At 32.9% G+C, this 24,067-nt stretch overlaps 1 protein-coding gene and 1 long non-coding RNA gene across 6 annotated transcripts; both read left to right on the forward strand.

The window, feature by feature from the left end:
• The first annotated feature begins 11,639 nt into the window (after positions 1-11,639).
• Positions 11,640-15,526, forward strand: LOC105134455 (uncharacterized). 5 transcript variants are annotated; one of them, XR_843992.1, is made up of 7 exons: positions 11,640-11,857; positions 13,151-13,275; positions 13,560-13,674; positions 13,770-13,904; positions 14,267-14,416; positions 14,545-14,667; positions 14,757-15,526. It is a non-coding gene; the product is annotated as an uncharacterized LOC105134455 (long non-coding RNA). The 5 variants fall into 5 exon arrangements; XR_843994.1 differs by having other exon boundaries at positions 13,154-13,275; positions 13,759-13,904; XR_843990.1 differs by having other exon boundaries at positions 13,154-13,275.
• A 1,123-nt stretch (positions 15,527-16,649) lies between these two features.
• LOC105134458 (beta-galactosidase 5-like) lies at positions 16,650-23,180 on the forward strand. The gene is made up of 20 exons (XM_011038868.1): positions 16,650-17,037; positions 17,252-17,334; positions 17,499-17,706; positions 17,833-17,928; positions 18,029-18,141; positions 18,219-18,285; positions 18,380-18,472; positions 18,596-18,739; positions 18,949-19,037; positions 19,118-19,223; positions 19,610-19,697; positions 19,788-19,906; positions 20,021-20,185; positions 20,433-20,611; positions 20,707-20,816; positions 20,932-21,041; positions 21,697-21,807; positions 21,891-22,004; positions 22,485-22,687; positions 22,847-23,180. Exons 1-20 carry the CDS (start codon positions 16,984-16,986, stop codon positions 22,962-22,964), a joined length of 2,370 nt encoding a protein of 789 aa, XP_011037170.1. The 5' UTR covers positions 16,650-16,983; the 3' UTR covers positions 22,965-23,180.
• The last annotated feature ends 887 nt before the right edge of the window (positions 23,181-24,067 follow it).

The raw sequence follows: 24,067 nt of genomic DNA on the forward strand, positions 1-24,067 counted from the left end.
ATAGGGTATTGACCGTTCCATGGTCGTAAAATCAAGGGTCATTTTCTCCTTGATGGTATAAAGTTGCAGAACTAAAAGAGATTCCTCCTCTTTGGCCAATGGACCCCTGCATTTATACAAATGTTTGGCAGTTTGGACGATGATGATGGGTCCAATGACTTGTGTTGGCAGGCAATTTCCTAAATTGTTTTTCTTTCTTCTTTCTTCTTCTTCTTCTTTTTTTGTTTTTTGGTGTGTGGTGGACCTCTTCCAGCTTTGATATATTCTATTTTATGAAAATTTGTTTAATGCTTCATGCTCTCTTGACTGTTCACAGCTTGTAATGCTTCATGCTCTCTTGACTGTTCACAGGTTGTATTTATTTTTTAAATTATTTTTTATTTTTTAAAAATTATTTTTAAAATCAACATATTAAAATAATTTAAAAAAAAAAATTAATAACAAATTAGAAATGCGAGAACTGTAAAATAATTTAAAAATAAAAAAAAAATTTTAATAACAAATTAGAAATGCGAGAACCGTATTTTCAAGCATTAACTTTTTAAGTAAGTGAACTCACTTATATTGTGGTAAAAAAACTTTTCCTTCAAATTATAAATTATTTTTTATTTAAAAATATATAAAAGAATAATTATCATTATAAAATTTTGACCAAATATCAGCACGGGCCTCTATCAAAGGGATTATCTATATATATATATAAAAAAAAAAAAACTATATTTAAGCAAATGATGGATGGATGAGTGCCACGTGATGGATGTAGGATGAGACTGATTTTTCATTTGTTAAATTGTTGTGACTCCTAACTAAACCCAAGTGGCAATTTACACATACATCATTGATTAGCTTAAAAGATAAAACAAGTGAAATAATTATGACTTGCAAATCTCTCAAATTTCTAACAACCTCAACCTTGTTGAACCCGAAGTCCTGCAAGGACGAGGGGGCAGTCTGGTAATAAACACAAAGTCCTGGGACCAAACCTCCAAAGCAAACAGAATAATAAAATTAAAAAAGGGCTTATCGAGAAAGAGATGTGGTACTTGGGATTCGTGAAAAGAAAGTGAAAGAGAAATCTAAGGTTTGGAAAAGGAAGGCTTTGATTGGCTGGCGAATGCTTTTTCTGACACACAACCGCACCCTACCCTGAAATTAATATCTTAAATTAGTAACTGTTTATTTTTGTTTTTTAAAAATTAATTTTTTTTTGTGCGTGAAAAAAATATATTAAATAAATATTTTTAAATGTTTTTTTATTTTGATAGGTTGTTTTAAAAAAATTTAAAAATTGATTTATTTTCAAAAAAAAAATTTAAAAAATAATTTATTATTTCCCTCTACTGTAGTATGTTGAGAAGGGGAATCACTTTTGTTTTTAATATTTTCTAAATATTTTTTGAAATTTTTAATAATTTTAATGTACTAATATTAAAAATATAAAAATATATATTTTTAAATAAAAATATTTTAAAAAAAATTTATATTGTAATATCAAACACACTATACATATACATGATTAAGTTTGTGTTTAATATTATGTTACAAATTATTTTTAAAAAGTTTTTTTCTCATGAGAATATATTTAAATAAGTTTTTTTTATAAATTAAAATCAATATATTAAAATTATAAAAAATACTAAAAATCATTAATTTAATAATTTTTTAAATAAAAATTACTTTTAAAATGAATCAAAATACATAAACCACTACTCTCAAACGCTCACTGTAACTACTCCATGTTGAGTTCTTTGCTTAGGCGTTATATGTGGTTTGAGATTCATATGCATTGCGATATTTTTGGAATAGGGAGAAGAAATAGAAATGGACGACACGAAAATACAAAATCCAATAGACAGGTTGAGAATAGGATGGAAAGGTGAAGAGGAAAATGGTTACATCATTTAAAAAATAAATAAATAAATTTTAAAATCAAATATTTATTTTAGGTTTCAACAGTGTGCTGGTGCAGGATTATCGAAACAAAGTTTGAAAAGTGTCCTTTTAGCTTCCACTCTCTCGAATCGTATTTGAACTTTTAAATTTATTTTATTTTGATTTTTAATTTTTTCAATATTATAATAACTATTGAACTCAATTTTCTTTATATATTGAATTAAAAAATAATAATAAATCATTCAAGTTTCAAATCCACTCAAGAATAGTGATTCGAAAAAAAAAAGTTTGAAACTAGCAACTTTGAACTGTAAATTATTAAAAATTGTAGTTAAATCATGAAATATTATTTATTAGAATAGCATTTTATTATGTTTTTTTTATTTAACTATTTGACAACCCAATTTTTTATTTATTTATTTAGTTTAATTATTTAATATTAAGTTGTCTGAAAAACTATACTTCATAATTTTTTTCACTTTTATTTCTATTGAGTTGTGCATCGATCCTATAGATTTGATTTTTTTTTCAGCTTTCAAACAGTATATTTGTTGGAAATAGGGTTTTATAATTTTTTTTAATTTTAATTTTATAAATTTATCTTTATCTCATGATTTATGTCACAGATTTAACTGGTTAATCTGAGTTGATTAAAGTCTATTGAAGGTTAAGTTTTGTAATTTTTCTTGATTTTCTTTTTATGATATTATTTCAATTTTATGATTCGAGTCGTAAGTTTAGCAATTTAATCTGGATTAGCTCTGTTTATTTTTTTAATTCTTTTTTAACTATTTTTTTAAATTAGGCTTCATCATTTTTTTTTCTTTTAATAGGGTTTGTCTTGATTTCATGGCTAAGTCACGGGTTTGACAGATTGATCCAGATTAATTTTATATTTTTTTTATTCTTTTTTAATTGGATTTTTTTTTCAAATGTCACCCTTTAATAGCTCAAACTTCTTTATTTTATTTATTTTTTCTTCTTCAATTTAATCTTTCAATATTAGATTATTTGGGAATTAAACTTTGTAATTTGTTTTAATTTGTCTTTCATGGAGTTATCTTAGTCTCATGTATTTTTTTTTTCATTTTAGCCTTTAACATTAGTTTTATTGAAAACGAAAGCTTCACAATTTTTTTTTTATATATAAAGTTATCTCAATCTCATAACTTAAGTCGCAAGTTTAACAAGTTAGCAAGGGCTGATTTATTTTTTTATTTTATCTTTCAATAATATACAAGTTGGAGTTTGAGTTTCATAATTATTTTTATTTACTTTTTACAGGGTTAGAGTAATATCATGATTTGGGTTATGAGTTTGATAGGTTAACTTGGGGTGATCTATGTAGTTTTTTTTTTAGTTTTTTTTTAATTATTTTTTCAATTTTTACCTTCAACATTAGGTTTATTAGGAATTGATCCCCATAACTTATTTTGATTTGCTTTTATAGGATTATCATAGTTCTATGACTCGAGTCAAAGATTTGACTAGTTAACTTAAGACAATCTAAAAGGTTGTTATCTCAATAGTTGAAAACTAATATTCTCTAATATATCATTGTATCAATATTTAAAAAAAATATTATATAATATGCATTATATTTTGAGTATATAATTATTATTAAAAAAACATGTTAGCAATACTTTTATATTTTAGTTTTATTTTTAAAAATAATAATTTAACTTGCATTGCAACACAAACCAATAATCTAATAATCATTATCTTGAAAGTATATTTGACTCTTTACAATATATTAGTAAGTTAGTGGCAAAAACACTTCATACCATAACAAATCCACAAAAATTAGATTGATGACATACTAAAGATCTATTTAAAACTTCATGAATAAACAAAAAGATTTCCTTTCTCTTTAGACAAATTAAGGGCAAAAAAAAATTATAATTATAATGTTCAAAGTATCTTCTTCACGTAATTCTTATATTTATACGTGCCTGTTTAAACACATTCTTAACACTTATTATGAACTATAACTTACAAGTACTTGTTGATAGATTTGAAGCAGTAACATTTTCTTCCATTGCAATAGGACCAATAATTGGTTGTTTGGCTTATTTATTTAGCGATTATCGAGGAGAGTGTTAAAAATTGTTTTTTGATAATGCTAAACCTAGCATGCTAGGCAACTTTAAGTTTTTGAGTGTATGAATAATGAATGATTAGGTCAATCTTCTATTCTCCATAACTGAGGGTGTGAGAGTTGGTGATAAATGTTTGAATTCTTATAAAAGAGTCATTTTTTTTAGGAGAATTAGGGACCCTACATTAAGTCATTACTTTTACAGTGATGAGTTATGGTAAATGAGTATTAAAATTTTAAAAATAAAAATGTTTGCTTATAATTTATGTATGATAAAAGTTAAGAATATATTGTAAGAGGGTGGAGATCATGAACTCTATGCATGAGTTGTCCAGAGAGTATTTATAACTTTTGTACCTTGAATTTTATTTCTTTTATCCGAGAGGTTATAAAGTCTTTTTTTTCTTCTCATCAAAGTAGGGAGGAAGACCTTTATATCAACATTAATCTTAATATAAATATCTCCTTAAACGACATGAATGTTGATGGGAGCACCAAATGTTTATAAAAGATGGCTCTATATTATTTTATACACAATATTAATGTCGATAACATCAATTTTCATAATCAACGTTAATATTAATTTTTTTTTTATGTTTAGTTTTTTTTATCTTTTTGAGAGTGTTTGGTATTGTGATTTAATTATATTTTTAAAAAATATTTTTTTTTACATTTTAAATAATTTTTTTTTATATTTTTAGATTATTTTAATATGCTAATATAAAAAATAAATTTTAAAAATAAAAAAAATATTATTTTAATATATTTATAAATAAAAAATGTTTTAAAAAAACTTCCCTCTCGATCTCCCGCGTTCGTGTGTTTGTGATTTTTAACGTCTGATTTATGAGCGTCGCAGCAAATGGTACATCTTGTCTTGATTGTTGAAGTACATATCTCTGGGAGAAATTAATGCGTGGTAGAAGTTGTCCACGCAAGAACTTGTTAATTTCTTATGTGCAATAAGATCTCATAGGTGAGAAGCTCTCCCTCCACTCATTTATTCTTATTATTAATTTTTCTTGCCATTACTGTCATTATTATCACTACTATAAATAATTAAAAAAAACAAATATGAACTGCTTTTTTCAGCTCGACACCGGCACAGGAAAGGTCATGATGGAATGGGACTCTACTGATTCAAGAGCAGTGTCAAGATCAAGAAACACACGCCATTGCCAGCCATCATAAGCTTCGAAAATGCATTCTTGGATGTATGTTGGTGGACTTTCTTCGCACCAAACCCTAATTTAATAACTCCCATGGGACCATCACGCGGAGCCCCGGCCGGCACGGAGGCTCTCTTCATTAGCCAAAAAACACAATCTACCCTCCTAAGGAAATTGATTTTATAAGCTGTTTTGAAAACTCCCACCTTATCTCATCCAACCACCTCAAAAATAAAATATTAGATAACCACAAAATCGCCAGCTCTAATTTAACTTACGCAGAGCTTAGTCGGTATGACGAATGAATAACAGCTAATTAATTAAATAATCTCAAGATTAATCAGGGGGATTAAGACTCGAGGATTAGGCAGGAATTCGAGTAGATTTTTTGAAACGTGGCAGTTCCGATTGCTCGATTACTTGGGCGAGCCAAGGTGGGTTGGGTTTTAGTGACGCTCGCACTCGGCTTCTTGGCATGGAATGCGGGTCCCATGCCTAGCCTGACGCCGAAGGGGAGCAGCAGGGCAAATAGTTCCATCATTTGCTGGTGTCAGCAACGCCATCGGTAGGGCCCCACCTGGATAGTGCCTCGTGGGACCCACCAGTTTGCAAGGACTTGGAGGCTTCTCTTTTCTCTGGGTCCATTGAAGGCACTTTGTCCTTTTTTGGTTGTAGTGATGAGAGAAATGCTTCATTCTTTTACCCTAACCTCTTTATTTTTGGGGGCACAGCTGCTTTTCACCACAGTGGTCTTGCTTTCAAGTTATATATGCTTTGGTGTATTAAAGTGCTTTAAAAAGGATTTAATTTTTTATTTTAAATTAATAATTTTTTTATTTTTGTATTATTTTAATGTGTGTTGATATTTTAAGTACATTATTTTAATATACATTTAAATAAAAAATATTTTAAAAAATAAATAGTCACAACCCAAAAAAAAAACTAAAATTATTGCTTTTCCCTTGTGGGAAGCATGCACGATTCAAAAATCTCCTTACCTATTTATGGAAACCCAAGGGGCCACAGATGAAACTCTGGTTCAGGGCCATGCCTCCTTACAAACTTTTATCAAAGACCAGTACGGGTCGCTTGCACGAGCACCGAAGAGGGTTTGATGGGCGGTTCCTTGAAGTTACTTTGCGTGATCTCAGCGTGTATGCAGGTGCTGGGGATTAATTTTTTCATGTGGTTTTTAAAAATATATTTAAATAATATTTTTTATTTTAAAAAATTAAAAAATTAATATAAAACTAAAAATAGTCAAAATATTTTAAAAAGGAAATCCAACAGCACAATAAACACTTCCTAAATCTTGAATTCCACACAACTCATTGCCCAGTTGTTAGTACCAAGCATCATTATCTATGGAAAATCTTTTTATAACAATGTTTTTAAAGTGTTTGGTTGATGGGTTTACTGTGTGCAGAAAAAAACAATTATTGGAATTTCTAAAAAATTAAAACAGATTATGTTTCACTATACTTTTTTTCTTACTATAGCTATACATTTATATTCATAGTTGATATTAACAGTGAAAATATATTTTTACGTTCTTTAAAACATAATTATCTTCTGAATTTTTTTTTCAGATTATTAAATTAATCAATATTTATTCATCGGGTAACAATCTAGTTTTTAATTAATTATTGTTTGAATTTAAAATACAATACCATACAACAAGTAAAATTCTTAAAAGTTTTATGATATACTTATTAAAAATAATGATATGAAATCATATCCTAAAGAAGGCCTGAATACTTAATTCTTTTAAATTAATAACTCAGATTTTCAGATAAAATCTCAAAATATAAACAATCCAGTTTTTAGAAAATAATAATAAAATATATGAATAGTTCACCTTTTGGAAAATTTTAAAAAGTAGAATTAATTTCAATGTATTAAGAGGAGGTGACTCAATATATATATATATATATTGCAAGATGGTGCCAGTTGCAGATTAGATTTGGCGCTGCGGACCAACTACTTGGCAAGTTGACGAACCCAATTCTTGAAAGTGTGACCAATCTGATCTGATCTCAAACATCTAATGAAAATCTTTTGATTTCTTGTCTGAAAATCCACACCTTTAAATGGTCCAAACTTTACCTGTGGGCTAATTCAAGCCTTATCACTTTTACCAAAATAACGGAGAAGGAAATTCATGATTTTCTAGAATCCAAAATGCTGATTAACAATGTTTAATTACTTGGACAATGAATGACTATATGTTGATGTTAATATTTTATTTTTAGAAATTGAAAGAGCAAAGGATTGGTAAATAGTTATTTTTTATTTTTTTTTAAGATTATCCGATGATTAAATAACTTTATTATAAGAAATTGTTATAAATAAAACAAATAAACATTAAACTCTAAGAATAAATTTTTTTGTTCTTGATCTTTCATAATAAAAACTTTAAGAATAAATAAAAATAATCATAATTTTTTTACTTTGATTATTTGGGTAATATTTATAACTTTTATACTATGAACCATGTTTTTTTTTTTTCAGAGAATTACAAATCTTTTTCTCTAGGATATCTTAATAAGAAAGAAATCCTTTATATTAATATTAATATTGATGTAAATATATCCTATATAATATTAATATTGATAAGAATTACTTTTTTATTAGTTCTGACAAATAACTAATAAAGCTATAAAAAAATTTATATAATATTTTGTATACAATATTAATGTTAATGAGAACAATCCTTCCATAGCATTAATATTGATTAAAATATATTTGGTTTTAAGAGGATTTTCATGTATCTAAGAATATAGAGAAATGATTACTCGGAACTCTTAGTATCTTGGGTTAAGGGTCTTAGAGATAGCATCGTGACCCAACATAAGGTCAGTAAAGACCATTGTTTATATAATTTAAATTCAAGAATGTTGAGTTTGATATTTTTACATGTCTAAAGACAATTGAGCTTATGTATAATCAAGTTCAAGAGAATGAGGTCTAGTATTTTGCTGGACCTATAAGTATTTAAGTTTAGCACGTAGTTGAGTTCAAGAATATTGGGTATGATATTTTGTCAGATGCACAACTATTTGAATTTAACATGTAGTCGAACCTATTAAAATTATCAAGCCCACAACTATTTGGGTTTAGCACATAGCTGAATCCAAAAATATTATATATGATATTTTGCCAAATACATGAGCGTTTAAATTTAGCACGTTGTTGGGCTCAATGGAGTTGTTAAATCGAAAACTGTTTGGGCTTAACATGTAATTGAGTTCAAGAATATTAAGTTTAATGTTTTATCATAACTATAAGCATTTGATTTTAATATATAACTATGTTTAACATAGATTAGTATGATATTTTATCAAACCCGTAAATATTTAGATTTAATATAAACCCATAAATATTTACAAAAATATTTTATTCCCATCTTATTTCTGACGTTCTTCTATTCATGGGACTTCCAACCAAGTGAATTGTATAAAAAATGTTGATGCATTAGTACTGGTGCCTAGCTTTCCTACGTTTGAGCTGCTACAACTACAGATCTTTTATGCCAATCCAATTGTAAAAGCATGTGTTCCATTCAATAATTAACCCATTCGCTATCGTCCTCGAAAAAGGGAAACAACAACAGGTCACACGAAATGTTATTAAGCTAAAGCTTAACGTACACAATTTGTATGTCAAATAAATGATTTCTTACTGAACAAAGACTAGATTTCGTTCGAAGCTGGTGCAGCTTTCGCCTGCTGAATAAAATGGTGGCCATCAATGACAACCACTTCAACGTTAGGTACGAACTCCTTGAATATTTCTCCATTAATGTAGTCCTTTGTCCCAGAAGATGAGAACCCCACGTCTTTGTCACCAGCTATGAATTTTGTGGGCACAGCAATTTTAACTCCCTGCCATGGTCCAAGAAGCTCCCAGTGATCCCTTCATAAAAAAGGCAAACGTTATACATTCCGTGAATATATATTTTCTTATCAATTCTCTAATTCCAGAAGTAAATGATATGTTCGCAGTCGGATAAGAAAGGTGGCCTGAAGAGGCAAAGGTGGCCTGCCACTTCTGCACCCCAGTCATGCCCTACCACAAATGCCTGGTCATGACCACGTACAACATTGCACAACGAGACATCACTTTATTGCACAAAACATGATTTCTTATCACAGTAATTAAGTCAAAAAATAAAAAATAATATCGAAAGCCTAAAAAATTCTTTCCCCGGTCCTCTCCTAGCTCAATTGTCAAGTCTCCAACGATATGGAGAGTTAATGGCATACGAAGATGGATCCTGCGGACAGTCTGAGACTCCATACCCTCGCAGGTCTGGTGCGACGACATGGTAACCATGTGCAGCCAGGAGATTAATTTGGTGAATCCATGAGGACCACAGTTAGGGAAGCCATGCATGAATGAGAAGAACAAGTGGTCCTTGCCCTTTTTCTGCTATGTGAATTGATATTCCATTAACATGGATTTTCCTCGCTCATGATTTTTTTCTTTCTAAGTTCTGTTTGATATCATTGATTTTTCTTCCTTCTTTATATAGGACTTGCTACATTACTGAGAGACTGAACTTTCAGTCGGTTTGGTCTTCCGCAGAAGATTCAACGCTAGAGACACGCATGCAGAGAATTCAGCCAGTGACATCTCTAGAAAACTCATTCTGAAAATGAAAATGGATTTTCTTTGTTTATGGTGCATCATTACGCTTGCAAATAGATAGTTGACGTCCTTTGGCACAAAAAGAAAAAAAAAAGAAAAGAACAGGGGATAAAATCGCAAAGAATCCGGAATTGGAGGTTCAAAAGAAATATCGTGTTTCTTTTGCTTAGAAATTTATGGTTTTTGAGTATGTGCAAAGTATTGTGTTTCTTCGGTATTTTAAAATCTCATATTTTTTTTTTTATTGAAAAAATCCCAAAGGACAGATTTTTTGAATTTAGAAATGAGAAGTTGTTGCAAAATTTATGAATCTTGATACATATTGGTTTGAATGAGCCAAAAATATAGGCCACGTCAAAGTCTTGGACCTAAGGTCCAACCCAACCCAATAAATCCCATAATTACTTATTCTCACATCCTTGAGTAGCCTAAAACTCAACTAGCTGTATTTGATATTAAAGTTGTTGTTGTGGTTATGATTTAAAAAAAATTATTTTATAAAAAATATTTTTATTTGAGTTTAGTTTGGAAAAATATATGTTTGGTTAAAATTATAATTGAAATTGAGGTTAAATAAAAATCAGATTAATATATTTGGTAACCGCATTCCTAAAAATATTGAAATTTTTTATTTTTAGAAAAAAATAATTTTAAATCTTCATTTTGTAAAATTTATCTCGAATACCTAACTAATAAAATATACATTTCAATCCTTTACGGGAAATTGAAAAAATCATGAGGAGACAATAGTGTAAAAACAGAATTCTATTTGTTATCTATCAGAAAATAAAATGGTTAGCTAATTTTCCTGAAACGCTTCAACTCAATAAAAATTATCGGGTGGCATGTAGGGCCTCTTTTTCTTAAAGAAGTCTTGAGCTCAAACTCACCTGGTCAATAAAAAAAAAAAGCTAACAATGATGAAATCAAAATATTTCTTGTAAAATTAGAATAAAATATCAGAGCTTTCTTATCAAAAACAAAATCTATACTCATGAATCTTGGCAAATGTAAACAAGAAAATTTATGTTTCTAGACATTCAATATATACACCACAATAAAATAAAAAAATGAATCTAGTGAATTTTTATATTTTAACCATGATACGAGATTTTACTGGTTTATAATTGTGTTTTATTTTTCTTATACTGTAGTCCATTCTCAATAAATAAATAAATATAAAAATTTTACCATACAAAAGTATTAAATTAATCTCTTATAGGGTAGCCTAGCTAAATTAACAAATTTTTTCCAACCTTTTTACAATACAAGCTCCAAAACCATTGCTCCAAAATCATCTTTTTTCTTGAGAGAAACACATTATTATTTTTGACACTAGAGAAGAGATTTTTTTACAGTGATTGTGATCTCAAATTTTTGTATGTGTGAGAGGGAAGAGGGCTTTGATAGGTGAGAAGAAACGAGTACAATTCAAATTTTGATAATAAAAAAGAGAATGTTTGAATCTATTTGGTTAGAAAAGTGATATTTATTATCCAATTGTTTTTTTTTCTTTAGAGCCTATAAGTGGATGATGAAAGTGAGGTTGTTGCTGCTTACAAAGTGTATTTTTTAATTTTTTGTAGACAACAAGTTTGGCCATAAGTGATGATGATCCCAACAAATTTAATCCATCTTCACAACAGGTGCAGTTGCATTCCCAAACGATACCGGTGCTTCTTTTTCTCAGACATATTGTGTTTGTGATTTAATAAAAAAATATTTTTTAAAATATTTTTTAATTATTGTTTATATATATATATAATTAAAAATTAATTTTAGATATTTGGTTAAAATTATTGTTTAATTTGATGTTTGTATTAAAAAATAAATTACACCATGTAATTAATTAATTTTTTTACTCTTCTTCAGAAGACTACACTAGACGACTCTTTTTTATTTGATTGATGTAGGGTTGCCAGGACTGTGATATTTGGTGGCCCTCTTAATGGTGCTATGGCAGAAGATCTTCATCAAAGTGCCAAAGAGACTGGCACTGTGTGTTCTGTAACTTACCCCATTCCCAAGGAAAAGCTGTGAAAACATGGTAAGGGTTTTCTGTGACTAACTGATCCTTTGGGGTGTATGGGCATGGGAATGGATAGTGGAAGTTTCCAGATTTTAACATGATAAGATGCTGTAAGCTGTTGCTAACTTTGTTAGAATTCCTTGTTTGCATGCACATACCTCATGTGTAGTGTAAATTTTGTGCAAATCATATCTATGTGGTGGCTCTCTACCAAATACTAATCTAGGTTTCCTAATTCCAATCGGAAACAACCAAGTTGAAGCTTTTGACCCCCCCTCCCCACCCTTTTTTTTGGGTGTGTGGTGGTGGAAGCAGGAGCCTTGGCTAATTGAATTTATCTTCAGAATTTGTTTTACTATTTTGTATTTGGTAGGCAGATGATGAGTTGATGTGAACCCTACAGCTACAATCATATCATGATGCAAGTTTTCCTTTAAATAGGATGCGTTCTGATTCAATCTCTTCCATCTTAAAGCTAGGACATCAAGCTGCGTGACCATAAATGTGGCCTTCGTAATTCAACTCAACCTGTAACTCATAGAGCTGTGATGATAATTTTGAAAAAAAAATTGACAAAAAACTTGCCTTCACTTTCTTGCAGCTTGAAAACAATTATATTAAATGCTATGATATTATTACTGCAAGAGTGATTTACAATGTCAGCTGAGTGGGGCTCTGTTTCTTCTTGCATGCTGTTTAAATGCCTCTGATACATGTTATGGTCCTCTTGCTTGTTCATTTGCCATTAACTTATGGAGTTAGAGATTTTATCTTATTTGAATACAAACATCTAATTGATTATTTCCAGTTTGGAAACTGTAAACCTATAGGTCCAGAAACTTAAGGGATTTTAGTTTGCTCTGTTTTGATGATAAAAAGGTTGCTTTTTTTGTAAAATTTCTATGCCTCGAGCAAGATGGATGTAAATCAGGTGCTTCAGCTGTACTTTTCTCAAGTGTCAAAGAAGCATGTTCTTCCGTGGCAATGTTACACCAAAAATAAATAAAATATGGAATTGTTTGGGCATGAAGGGGGGTGGGGGGGTTATTTCAAATTGCTTGCTAGCATTGCTATCTTGCTACATGGAAATGATGATTGTTTTTTACTCTGCATATATTTCTATTATCAAGTCCGCTTCAAGGATTTATTTTTGAAATTTTTTTTTATCTTTTTGCCAGTTATTATCTCTTGTGGTCTATGGTTAGTGTTGTTCAATTAGATCTTGCTGAGACGAGTCAAGAAAGTTGTAAATTCTTTAAGCATAGGAAAAATAATAGTTGAAGTTTTTTAATGGCATTTACCTAAATAAAGCAGGAAAAGTGAAAGATGTGCTGAAGATCCGCCTATTGACTTATGAAACTAGAGGTATTGTGTTTGCGGGTCAGGGTTCCAAGATAAAGAAATGGAAAGTTAATGCCAGAAGTCTTCCTTTCAAGGTTATTCTATGCTAATTTTGTTATCATTTTTTTCTGGAGGAGCTTGATTTCTAAACTAGTTTACCAAACATAAATGCATGCAAAACCAAATGAGACTAAAGATGTGTTTGCATCATCGGGATTTGTTTGGGATGTGTTTGTTATCCAAGGGTTTTGCATTTGTCAAATTCACATGCGAGCAGGATGCAGAAAATTTATTCCTTATGAACTATGCCTTCTCTTAGAATACAGCTTTTGGATTCCATAAAATTTTGAATTTTTACTTTTGCCTTTTTTTTCTTCAGGCTATCAAGAAGTTCGACAGGAAAAAGTTTGGCAAAAGACCCACAGCTGTTGACTGGGCTGTTCCAAAAAAGATCTATAGTAGTGGTGCTAATGTGTCTGCTGCTTCAGAAGATGGTAAATGGGTGTTTAATTGTGTTGCGTTTTCTAACAGGACCTTGACATTTACTTAAGTCTGTAGGGTTTAGTGAAGCTTTTCAGTGCTTGTACAGAACATCAGAATGAAAGAGACAGTAGCAGTGAGGATTTGGATGATGACGAAGACGATACAGAGGTTATTTGGATGATGGTGAGGAAACTCCAGCTGCTGAAGGCATTTTAACTAGCGATATGGCTGCGAGGAACAGTTAATTTCCTCCCCCACCCCCCCCTTTTTTTTAAAATTTTTGGCACTTATTTGTGTTTGGAAATGAAGATGGAAAATATATGGTGCATGCATGTAGTCTATTAGTTTATATTTGAAAGGTTGGCCAGTGTTTTTCCAGGCAGTATCGGTAGAGATTGTTCTCTCTCAAAACATGCAGCATCCCCAGAAATCAGAAGCTATACAAGGATAGTGCCTTTGATTTTTGGTTCCTGTCCCTGAAATGAAAATGTATCTTTAAGATACATTACCAAGCTGTTTTTCAACATTTGAATTGATATTTGTGCTGCTTTTGTACAAGATTACCATCTTCCCATATCTCATAATGTTTTTTGAGTTTTGCAGGTTGCATGAAGAGAAGATGCTAAGCTTCAATCTCAAAATCTTCATATTGTATACAATTTACCAAAGTCATTGACCGAGAAACAACTGAAGAAGCTTTTCATTGACGCTGTTACCTCACGCGCTACAAAGCAAAAACCTGTCACTCAACAGGTTAGCTGCAATTCTTTATAGTTATTTTGATTTCTTGTCTTGTCTTTTTTTTTTTAATTTTTGTTTTTCTATATAGAGTTTTGCTTATATCCTGAGATAACTACATTAGTTTCATTTTGCTGATGAAGATAAAGTTTTTGAAGAGTATAAAGAAGGGAAAGGTTGTAATCATTCATGGGGAGTTGCTTTTGTTGAGTTAACCGTTCATCAGCATGTGCTGTTGGCCCCGAGGGTTCTAAATAATAATCCTGGTAAGGCATTTCATTGTCTTGTTATCTCCTATTAATATCTTGTCAGAAAATCTGTTCCTAACAACAATGCTATGTTTACCTACTTGTAGAAACTTTTGGTCCTGAACATCGCTTGATAGTCTCTTTTGCTCTTGCTAATGTTCAAATTTTGAAGCTAGGAAAAGCTAAGCTAAGCTTCGAGCTCAGCAGCTGGAAACCCATAAAAGTTCTAAAGATATGCAGGAAAACGATGAGTCACAGACATAAATGCCATTCCAAGCCAAAAGCAGATGTCCAGAAAAAAAGGAAATCCATAGTTGAGAATAGAGTAGTGAAGGACACTCGAAATCAAATAGAATTGATGAAGTGAAAAATAAGGATTCTGATAGAAAATTCTTGAAAGAACGCGGTACTAAAAAGCATACTTCTGACAAACCTGAAGGTGAAATTTTGGAGAAAAGAAAAAGGCTAAAAAAGAATTAAGACTCTGTGGGACAGGATGTGGTAGATAAACCTGACATGCTGATCGAACAATACAAATTGAAATTCTCCAAGCATACTTCTGACAAACCTTAAGGTGAAAAGCAAGCCAATAGACAGCTTAAAAGATGGTTCCGATTATGATTTCCTTTCAGTGGGTTTTTGTAGCATTTAATGGTGGATTCTTTCGTAGAAGAGTTGCGGTAATTGATTTTAATGCAATTGCTAGACATCTTTGTACTCTCAAATCTGACAGTTTTGGTTAACCTGTAATCCTGCATGTGTTGTTGAAGTATGTTGAATTCGCTGTTCCTTCAGCAAGAACGGTTCTCAGCCGATTGATGTAATTAAGTATTATAATACAAGATTAATTGGCAGAAAGCATTTTTTTACTTGAAAATTGCCCAAAGAGTCTCTCAGCAAGCCTCCAGCACCTGCCAAACCTAGAGTTCCTTTGCTCGCACCTTCCGTATCTAACATTGTCCAACATTCCAATGGGGGGAACCACCCTGATATATTTAATTCTCTCTCTCTCTCTCTCTTTCTTTTGGTTTAATGGATATTCTCCTCTACTGTCTTCAATGGAGTTTTGAGTATTGTCGAAGTTCGGGCTGGAACCTTCCCCGTCAATCTTATCAATGCATCGTTTGGAGTTTATTTTGATTAAGAAATAAAGCAATAATTCACAAATAGACATGCCTTATCAATCAATTCACAAATAGATATTTCATTGCCGTCCGAAAATTAATGTAACAATCCACACTATCAGCGATCACTAAAGCTATTTTGAGTCTTCCACAGAAGAGAACTCTTTTTCTATGATAAAAGCTAGGCAGCTGGCCACGACAAAAGTAAAGGAATCAAGTTGAAATTTTCCAAGTGCCACTTAAGGAGGAAATGATGGAGAGAGAGGGAGCACTTTACTGTATTCCGGTTCTTTTCTTTAAAGGGGTGGCAATGCTACATGATGGGCCATTGTGCCATTTTCTTGTGCGTGCTTTTGATCTCCATGTTGCTATAGTGTAACCCAAGTGCATAGCTGGCATGATGGCACAGAGCATGTCTAGTGGGAGATGGCCATGAACAAAAACACGTACTTGAAAACCACTACACTGCTGATATAATAGGGTTTCTTTCCATTGATTGATATACAAGGTACTAAATTATAAATCAAGGGGGCCCCTCGCATGGGCATATATTTCAAAAAGGCGCTCATTTAGATTGAATCCGACGTACTGCTTTCACTGCATCTATTCATTCATTTGACTCTGATGGGCCTTCTTTTTTCCAATTCTGCAGCACCGATAGCTATCGCCAACCGACATAAAATTATTGATTTTTTGTAGCTTTTCTAATCCAGATTTAGTACATATTTTGCAAGATCAAGGATTGTTTGTGATAAGAAGAAATTCAAAATCAAGTAGAGGATAACGTGCTGAGGTTGGCACACAACACGTATATGGGGTTGGTTACCGGAGCTGTTAGCATATGACCCGTGCATGTCCTTTTCCTGTTCTTTGTTCTTATCATTACATGGCATGTATTTCTTAAAAGTAGTGGCTCTCATTTGGATTGGATCATCAAAAGACGGCATAATTCTCGCAAACACATACTAAATGATTTTGTTTTCGGGCCAAATACTCTTACCTTATTTTATTGCAATTTGTGTTGTTGGTTTAGGTTTAATGTTCAGTACAAGCATTCTTATGCTTCGTTTTTTTCCTCCCTCCTTTACAAAGGAAGTGTGGGATATTTTGAGGCTGCCCCTCGTTCTGCTTTGCATAAAATATTACCACCAGTCCTTTACACCTCTAATTTTTCTATAGGGGTGGAGTCAGTGCTTTTGAGTGGTTGGCAATGCCCCATGTTTACCCTTTTGAACCAACAATCTTCCTTTACAATCATGTAATATTAGGTAAATTGTTTTCTAGACCCTATAGATTAAGCAATGTCCACTTCTATCCTGATAGATTAAAATTCTACAAAGTTAAACCCTATAATCCCCCGAAAGTTTTGAACTCTAATGCATCGCTTCTGTGTGAAATTGCTCGCTTAATGCTCACCTTTTTCCTATTTTTTCTTTCATGTCTCGGCATTATTTGCCATTGGCTATTTAACATAAAAGGGCCAAGATTTGAACTGCTTGGAAATTCTGAGGCTGGTATTGGGAGATCTTAAACAACAGAGGCAAAGTGGAACATTGCAGTGGTTAGAATGAACTTTATCTCCATTTTATTTGTAGAAAAATACTCCAAGACAAAAGTACCATTGTGTAGTTGCGGATTGGTAGTCGCATAACCACTTTCTTTGTTCTTTCCAATTTCTCGCTCTTTCTTTTCCCATATTTTATACTTCCTTTATCGACTTCCCAGGCTCCCTTGTCTCTCTTTCTCAATCTCAGAAGAGAAAATGGTAGCCAACTCAACTACCAAGTGGTTGTTTTCTCTCTCTGTAGTTTTGTTAACAGGTCTCCAGTTGATACAGTGCAATGTTACTTACGACAAGAAGGCACTTATTATCAATGGGCAGAGGAAGGTTCTCTTCTCTGGTTCTATTCACTATCCCAGAAGCACCCCTGAGGTTTTCTATTTCCCATACTCAATAACCATTCTCACATTTTTGCCAAGAAAATACTGTTTCCATGTTAAGGACTTCATTTCAATTTTGGCTGATGTGTAGTTCTATGTATGTGTCCATGAAATGCAGATGTGGGAAGGTCTTATACAGAAGGCTAAAGATGGTGGTTTGGATGTTATAGACACTTATGTCTTTTGGAACCTTCACGAGCCTTCTCCTGGCAATGTGCTTTGCTCCTTAAACTCTGTTTCCTCTGTTTTCTCGTAGTTGTTCTTGCATTTTCTGTTATCACATTGATTATTTCTGTATTGTTTTTTTTTTCTAGTATAATTTTGACGGGAGATATGATTTGGTTCGGTTCATCAAGTTGGTCCATGAAGCTGGACTTTACGTGCATCTTCGGATTGGACCGTATATATGTGCAGAATGGAACTTTGGGTAATGGTAGAGATAGTTTTCCTTTACGTGCTTCAATATTTGAGGTTCTTTACCAATCTTTTTTCTCATTATTTTAGAGGGTTTCCTGTCTGGTTGAAGTATGTTCCAGGGATAAGCTTTAGGACAGATAATGGGCCTTTCAAGGTCTCTCTCTATCTGAACATCTATTGGCATTTTGCAAGAATCCAAATGGCTATGTGAACTTGATTGTTACTGTCTTATCATCTTGATTTTGCAGTCGGCAATGCAAAAATTCACCCAAAAAATTGTTCAAATGATGAAAGATGAAAATCTTTTTGAGTCTCAAGGTGGCCCAATAATCCTCTCTCAGGTATGATCTTCAATTATCTTGCTTGTAATTCAGGCTTTCAAGAGAGCTATAAATCACAAAGATCTCCAACTTCATATTCATTAAATTTACTCTTTCTTATACTCTTAGATTTTTTTAGTGCAGATTGAGAATGAGTATGAGCCTGAAAGCAAGGCATTTGGATCTCCTGGTCATGCATATATGACTTGGGCTGCACATATGGCTGTTTCGATGGATACCGGGGTTCCATGGGTTATGTGCAAGGAGTTTGATGCCCCAGACCCAGTGGTAAGAAAACTAGTATATTTCCCCTAAATTTATTTCATGTTGATGGATTCGCTGGTGAAGTCCTTCAATGAATGACAACATTTGATATCAACAAGTGATGAAATTTATTTTGTTGCAAGGAATTAAGACAGAACCTTAATTTTAATGCAAGTGTCATTTCTGCTTTAACAATGAGGGTCTTAAACCATGTTAGTAAATCTTATCAACAGATAAACACCTGCAATGGTTTTTACTGTGACTATTTCTCTCCAAATAAACCTTACAAACCCACAATGTGGACTGAGGCATGGACTGGCTGGTAAGTTTCATGCTTATCATCGGTCCTTAAAAGTGTTCTGTGGGATGCATACTTTTATTTGCTTTTGGTATTTTGTATAGGTTCACAGACTTTGGCGGTCCAAACCACCAGCGCCCGGCTGAGGATTTAGCATTTGCAGTTGCTCGGTTCATTCAGAAGGGAGGCTCTTTGGTTAACTACTACATGGTTAGTCTGCCAACTTTAACATTACATTCGATGCTAAAATCCCATTAACAATAATTGATCCCACAAAACTTACACAATTCTTTGTATTACAAGAAGCAAATGCATTTACTTTCTCTTGTCCTCCAGTCCTCAAAGAAAAAGCAGAACAGCTTCCTTTAAGGACAAGGAAGATTCTGAACTTTGCATCTGATAAAGTTTCTAAATAAAGTTTTTCTTGCTTTTCATAAAGGTTCCGCTGTCAAAAAAAAACATTTCATCTTGTAGCTAGCAGATTATGGTCTTCCGATAAGGCATTAGCTGGATTTCTCATTTGACAGGCTACCGCGAATTGTATCACACTCTAAACAATGTAAATATCATTATGATCAAGATAATTATTTTTGCAGTACCATGGAGGAACCAACTTTGGAAGAACTTCTGGAGGCCCTTTCATCACTACAAGCTATGACTATGATGCGCCGATCGATGAATATGGTGACAAATTTGAGCTCATCCTGTTTTCTAATCAACTAGTCTGTTTTTGATATTTCACCAACTCATGGCAGCTCCATACTAATTCAATAGGATTGATCAGGCAACCTAAGTATGGCCACTTAAAGGAGCTACATAAGGCTATTAAATTATGTGAAAAAGCTTTGCTTGCTGCTGATTCTACTGTCACAACCCTGGGAAGTTATGAGCAGGTTTGTAATGTAAACTCTACAGAGGATGTGAGAGAAATAAATTCACCAGCACATGGATACTGTTGTGTAGTTTATATATGCACACACTTGTTGATGCAATATAACATTTTTCAGGCACATGTATTCTCTTCTGATTCTGGAGGCTGTGCAGCTTTCCTGTCAAACTACAACACGAAGCAAGCTGCAAGGGTAAAATTCAATAACATCCAGTACAGCCTGCCACCTTGGTCTATCAGCATCCTTCCAGATTGCAAAAATGTTGTTTTCAACACTGCCCAAGTAAGTGAAAGGAAACAATAAGGCTTTCTTCCAATTCACCGTACTTTGTAAATCTTTCACTGGTTCTTTTTTTATTTACCATGCAATCATTTTTCTGCAATTCATCCTGTATCATGGCTTAATTGAATACATGCAATCCCTACCATCATGATGAGATACATTACTTGGTATGATTTCAGCAAAAACAGAATGTACTTTTCGCAAGATATTGTGGAATATGAACCATATAATATCCCTCAATTTGCAGGTTGGAGTTCAACCATCCCAAGTGCATATGTTGCCTACAGATTCTGAATTGCTCTCATGGGAAACCTTCAACGAAGACATATCATCAGTGGATGATGATAAAATGATCACAGTTGCTGGCCTCTTGGAACAATTAAATATAACCAGAGATACAAGTGATTACCTGTGGTACACAACGAGGTGAATTTTAGTTAGTTTTGCCATTTTTGTTCCCTTGACAACAAATAAAAAGTAACTATTCGCAATCAAAATTTCTGATTCCGTGGTGATTCTAGTGTTCATATAAGGTCATCGGAATCATTTCTGCGTGGAGGCCGACTTCCCGTTCTGACAGTGCAGTCAGCAGGCCATGCATTGCATGTTTTTATCAATGGAGAACTTTCAGGTAAAGTGAATTTTACACGCACCAAGTAGTGCTGGATTATTCGATGCCAGACTATTATTTCTTCAGAACGGAACACCATGATAGATAAGATAGACTGGATCTCTAACTATGGCAGGATCTGCACATGGGACTAGGGAGCAAAGGAGATTCACATTTGCAGAAGATGTGAAATTCCATGCCGGGAAAAATAGAATTTCACTGCTCAGTGTGGCCGTTGGATTGCCGGTAAGTTCTCCAATCCCCACACAGAAGACTTGGGTGGTGTGTGAGATTGGGCAGGACAACACACGACAATTTATACTTGTCTAACTTAAAATGGTGCTTGGAGCACGGACATGGTCACAGGAGAAGTATCCGACATACAATCTTGTTCTGTCTCATCTGCAAGCCAAATAAGCCACTAAACAGGGGCGAAGCTAGAACTAGGGCAAAAATTAAAATACCCTTTCAATAGATAGTATTACATAACTAGTATTACTTTACTGTATAATACTGGATATAAACAAAATTACAAAGTCAAAATTGAATTGTAAAACATGAAATAGTCTATTTTGATAATTTCCTGTACAATTATTCTGAACAAATTGCTTTTTAGTAGATACGTGGTGGAATAATGAGAAAGCTTCAAAAACTACGGGGGCAAATTGTATAGTAAGGAGGAGGGGACTGGAATCTTAAAACTATCAAAGACTAATATGAATTTGTTTGAAAGAAAAGAACAATATTTGTTTTCTGGACTGAAAAACAATAAATTTGGCATTTTGACTCCTATTATAAATCTGGCTCTTCTTTTGGACTTAATCTATGTCATGTTCCTTGCCATCTTTAAGTTATTACTCGGATTGTTTTGAACTGATTTTTATGCTGCTGGTTTTTGAAGAATAATGGTCCCCGTTTTGAGACATGGAACACAGGAATCTTAGGGCCAGTTACTCTCCAAGGTCTAGACGAAGGGCAAAGGGACCTGACCTGGCAAAAATGGTCGTACAAGGTCGTTCAGCTTTACACATTTGTGATTTATCTCTCGACCTTTTCTTTTGTCTCACTTGTGTTTTTTTTACTTCCTTTCCTTAGGTTGGGCTTAAAGGAGAAGATATGAATCTACAATCTCGGAAATCCATTTCACTAGTTGATTGGATACAAGGGTCCTTGGTGGTAGGGAAACAAAAACCTTTGACATGGTACAAGGTAAATCAAAATTTATGTCTATGGACTCTTGCAGTTTAGTGAGCGTGTGTTTGTTTTCTATATAATTTTTATGGTTGTGGTTTGAAAAAAATAAATTTTAGTTATAGTTAGTTGGATTTAAATATGTATTTGATAAAAATATAATTAAAGTTTATGTATAATAAAAAAATATGTAAAATGTTTGGTTAAATTTTTTTGGTTTTTTTATAATGAATATTTACTAAACTCAATTAAAAGAGTATATAGAAACAGAAACTGTTTCTGCACAACACTTATTTTAAACTTAATTTTTTTAATGAATATCATAGTATAAACTCAATTATTCTGAAAACCAGACATATTATAGTATAAAACTCAATTATTCTGAAAACCAGACATATTATTGAGTTTAATTCATCACTAACATGAAAGCTAATGAAAAATAAACAGAGTCCTAGTGATTTTGGTTAAAGCTGTTTTCACTTCTTATTGGGTTGGCAGGCCTATTTTAATTCACCAAAAGGAGATGATCCCTTGGCTTTGGACATGGGGAGTATGGGGAAGGGCCAAGTGTGGATCAATGGGCATAGCATTGGAAGATATTGGACTCTTTATGCTGAAGGAAATTGCAATGGATGCAGCTATTCGGCTACATTCCGGCCTGCAAGGTGCCAACTGGGCTGTGGCCAACCAACTCAAAAATGGTAAAAGCTTCTTTCTACAGAGTAATTAGCTCTATCAAGTGAAAAAACAACTACTAAATTGACTTCGATTGTTGCACGTAATAGGCTGATGAAAATATCACTATAAGAGTATGCGTGCATGGCTCTACATTCTTGCTGAAACCCTTTTTACATTTTCAGGTACCATGTTCCGAGGTCATGGTTGAAGTCGACTCGAAATTTGCTGGTATTATTTGAAGAAATTGGAGGTGATGTGTCAAGAATCTCTCTTGTCAAACGATTGGTGACAAGTCATTGATTCAAAGCCATACCCTCGACAAAGAAAAACGCTTCTCCATGCTCTTATGAGTGCTTTCATGAGCCGTGACATACCACCCTAGCCTTCCTCCTACCATCCTTCAACACTATTCATATAGGATATCCTTTGTAGTGTACCTAGCTAGTTGTTAGGTGATGGCAAACCCCTTCGCTCACAAGTTATAAATAAAACTTGGAGTCCCTCGTCTTTTTCTGATGCTGGTGGTTCTGGTTGACAGTCTTGGGCCTTGGGGTCCGCCCTTACTTTTCAGTTTTCATCCGAGGTCGTTCAAGAACCTCCCCGGCAATTCACCTCTAACAAATGAACCAATACGGCAATGAATAGACCTCAAAGGTAAATGGTCCGGCCGTCCAGCTCTCCAGGCTACTCCAAACCTAGCTTATTAGAAAAAACAAGAGTATAACTCAATTAAGCAAAGGTTAATGTGCAAGACTGCTTCTCCAAGAGACACTCGACTGATTACACAAAACATTCCATGCTGTGATTTGTGAGAAAACCCTGTTACGATTTGAAACGTAATCCATTGTTAATTTTGCAAATGCAAGAATTTTTCAATAGCTAGTAATGTTTTTTTTCCTCCAAGATCGATGGATGAATAACTGAAGAAGATAACTCAAATTTATAAATGCTTAGCTGTTTTCTTAGGATTTGAATACAAGATATAAAACGAAATTATAAAATCTTGAATCTTAGTGAATAAAAGAATAACCTGTTGGCGACAACAAAAGAAGTTTATAAACTTAATTCTCATTGAAGGTCATCTTAAAAGAGAAAAATAAGGTTCATTACGAGTTTTTTCAATGGGTGTTTTCATGAATCAATGCACTGTACCACACTTGATAGGCTGGCATGGCTCGCGAGCTGCATGTCTTTCCCTTCATTGCCTGGCATCTGCAGGCAAACATCCTTCGTGCAGCATAGATACATATGCCAATCAAACAAATTCCATTTTTTTCAGTCACAACAACAGCAGCAGCTGAAATGGCATTACTCGTTGTCATCGCTTACAAGCAGAGAGAAACAGGGCTTCTGATGGGTTAGAAATCCAAGTGACTTGACGGGCACTGAGAAGTCTTGCATTT

The sequence above is a fragment of the Populus euphratica genome, unplaced genomic scaffold (assembly GCF_000495115.2).
Source record: "Populus euphratica unplaced genomic scaffold, PopEup_1.0 scaffold104.1, whole genome shotgun sequence".
Classification (NCBI taxonomy): Eukaryota; Viridiplantae; Streptophyta; class Magnoliopsida; order Malpighiales; family Salicaceae; genus Populus; species Populus euphratica.

What these genes read in the sequence shown, in the direction of transcription:
- LOC105134458 (XM_011038868.1), top strand. Translation starts at nt 16,984, where the DNA reads ATGCCCCATGTTTACCCTTTTGAACCAACAATCTTCCTTTACAATCAT. An exon ending in CTTTGGTTAACTACTACATG is followed by an intron (nt 19,224 to 19,609) that starts GTTAGTCTGCCA and finishes TTATTTTTGCAG; the next exon opens with TACCATGGAGGAACCAACTT. An exon ending in GGCCAACCAACTCAAAAATG is followed by an intron (nt 22,688 to 22,846) that starts GTAAAAGCTTCT and finishes TTACATTTTCAG; the next exon opens with GTACCATGTTCCGAGGTCAT.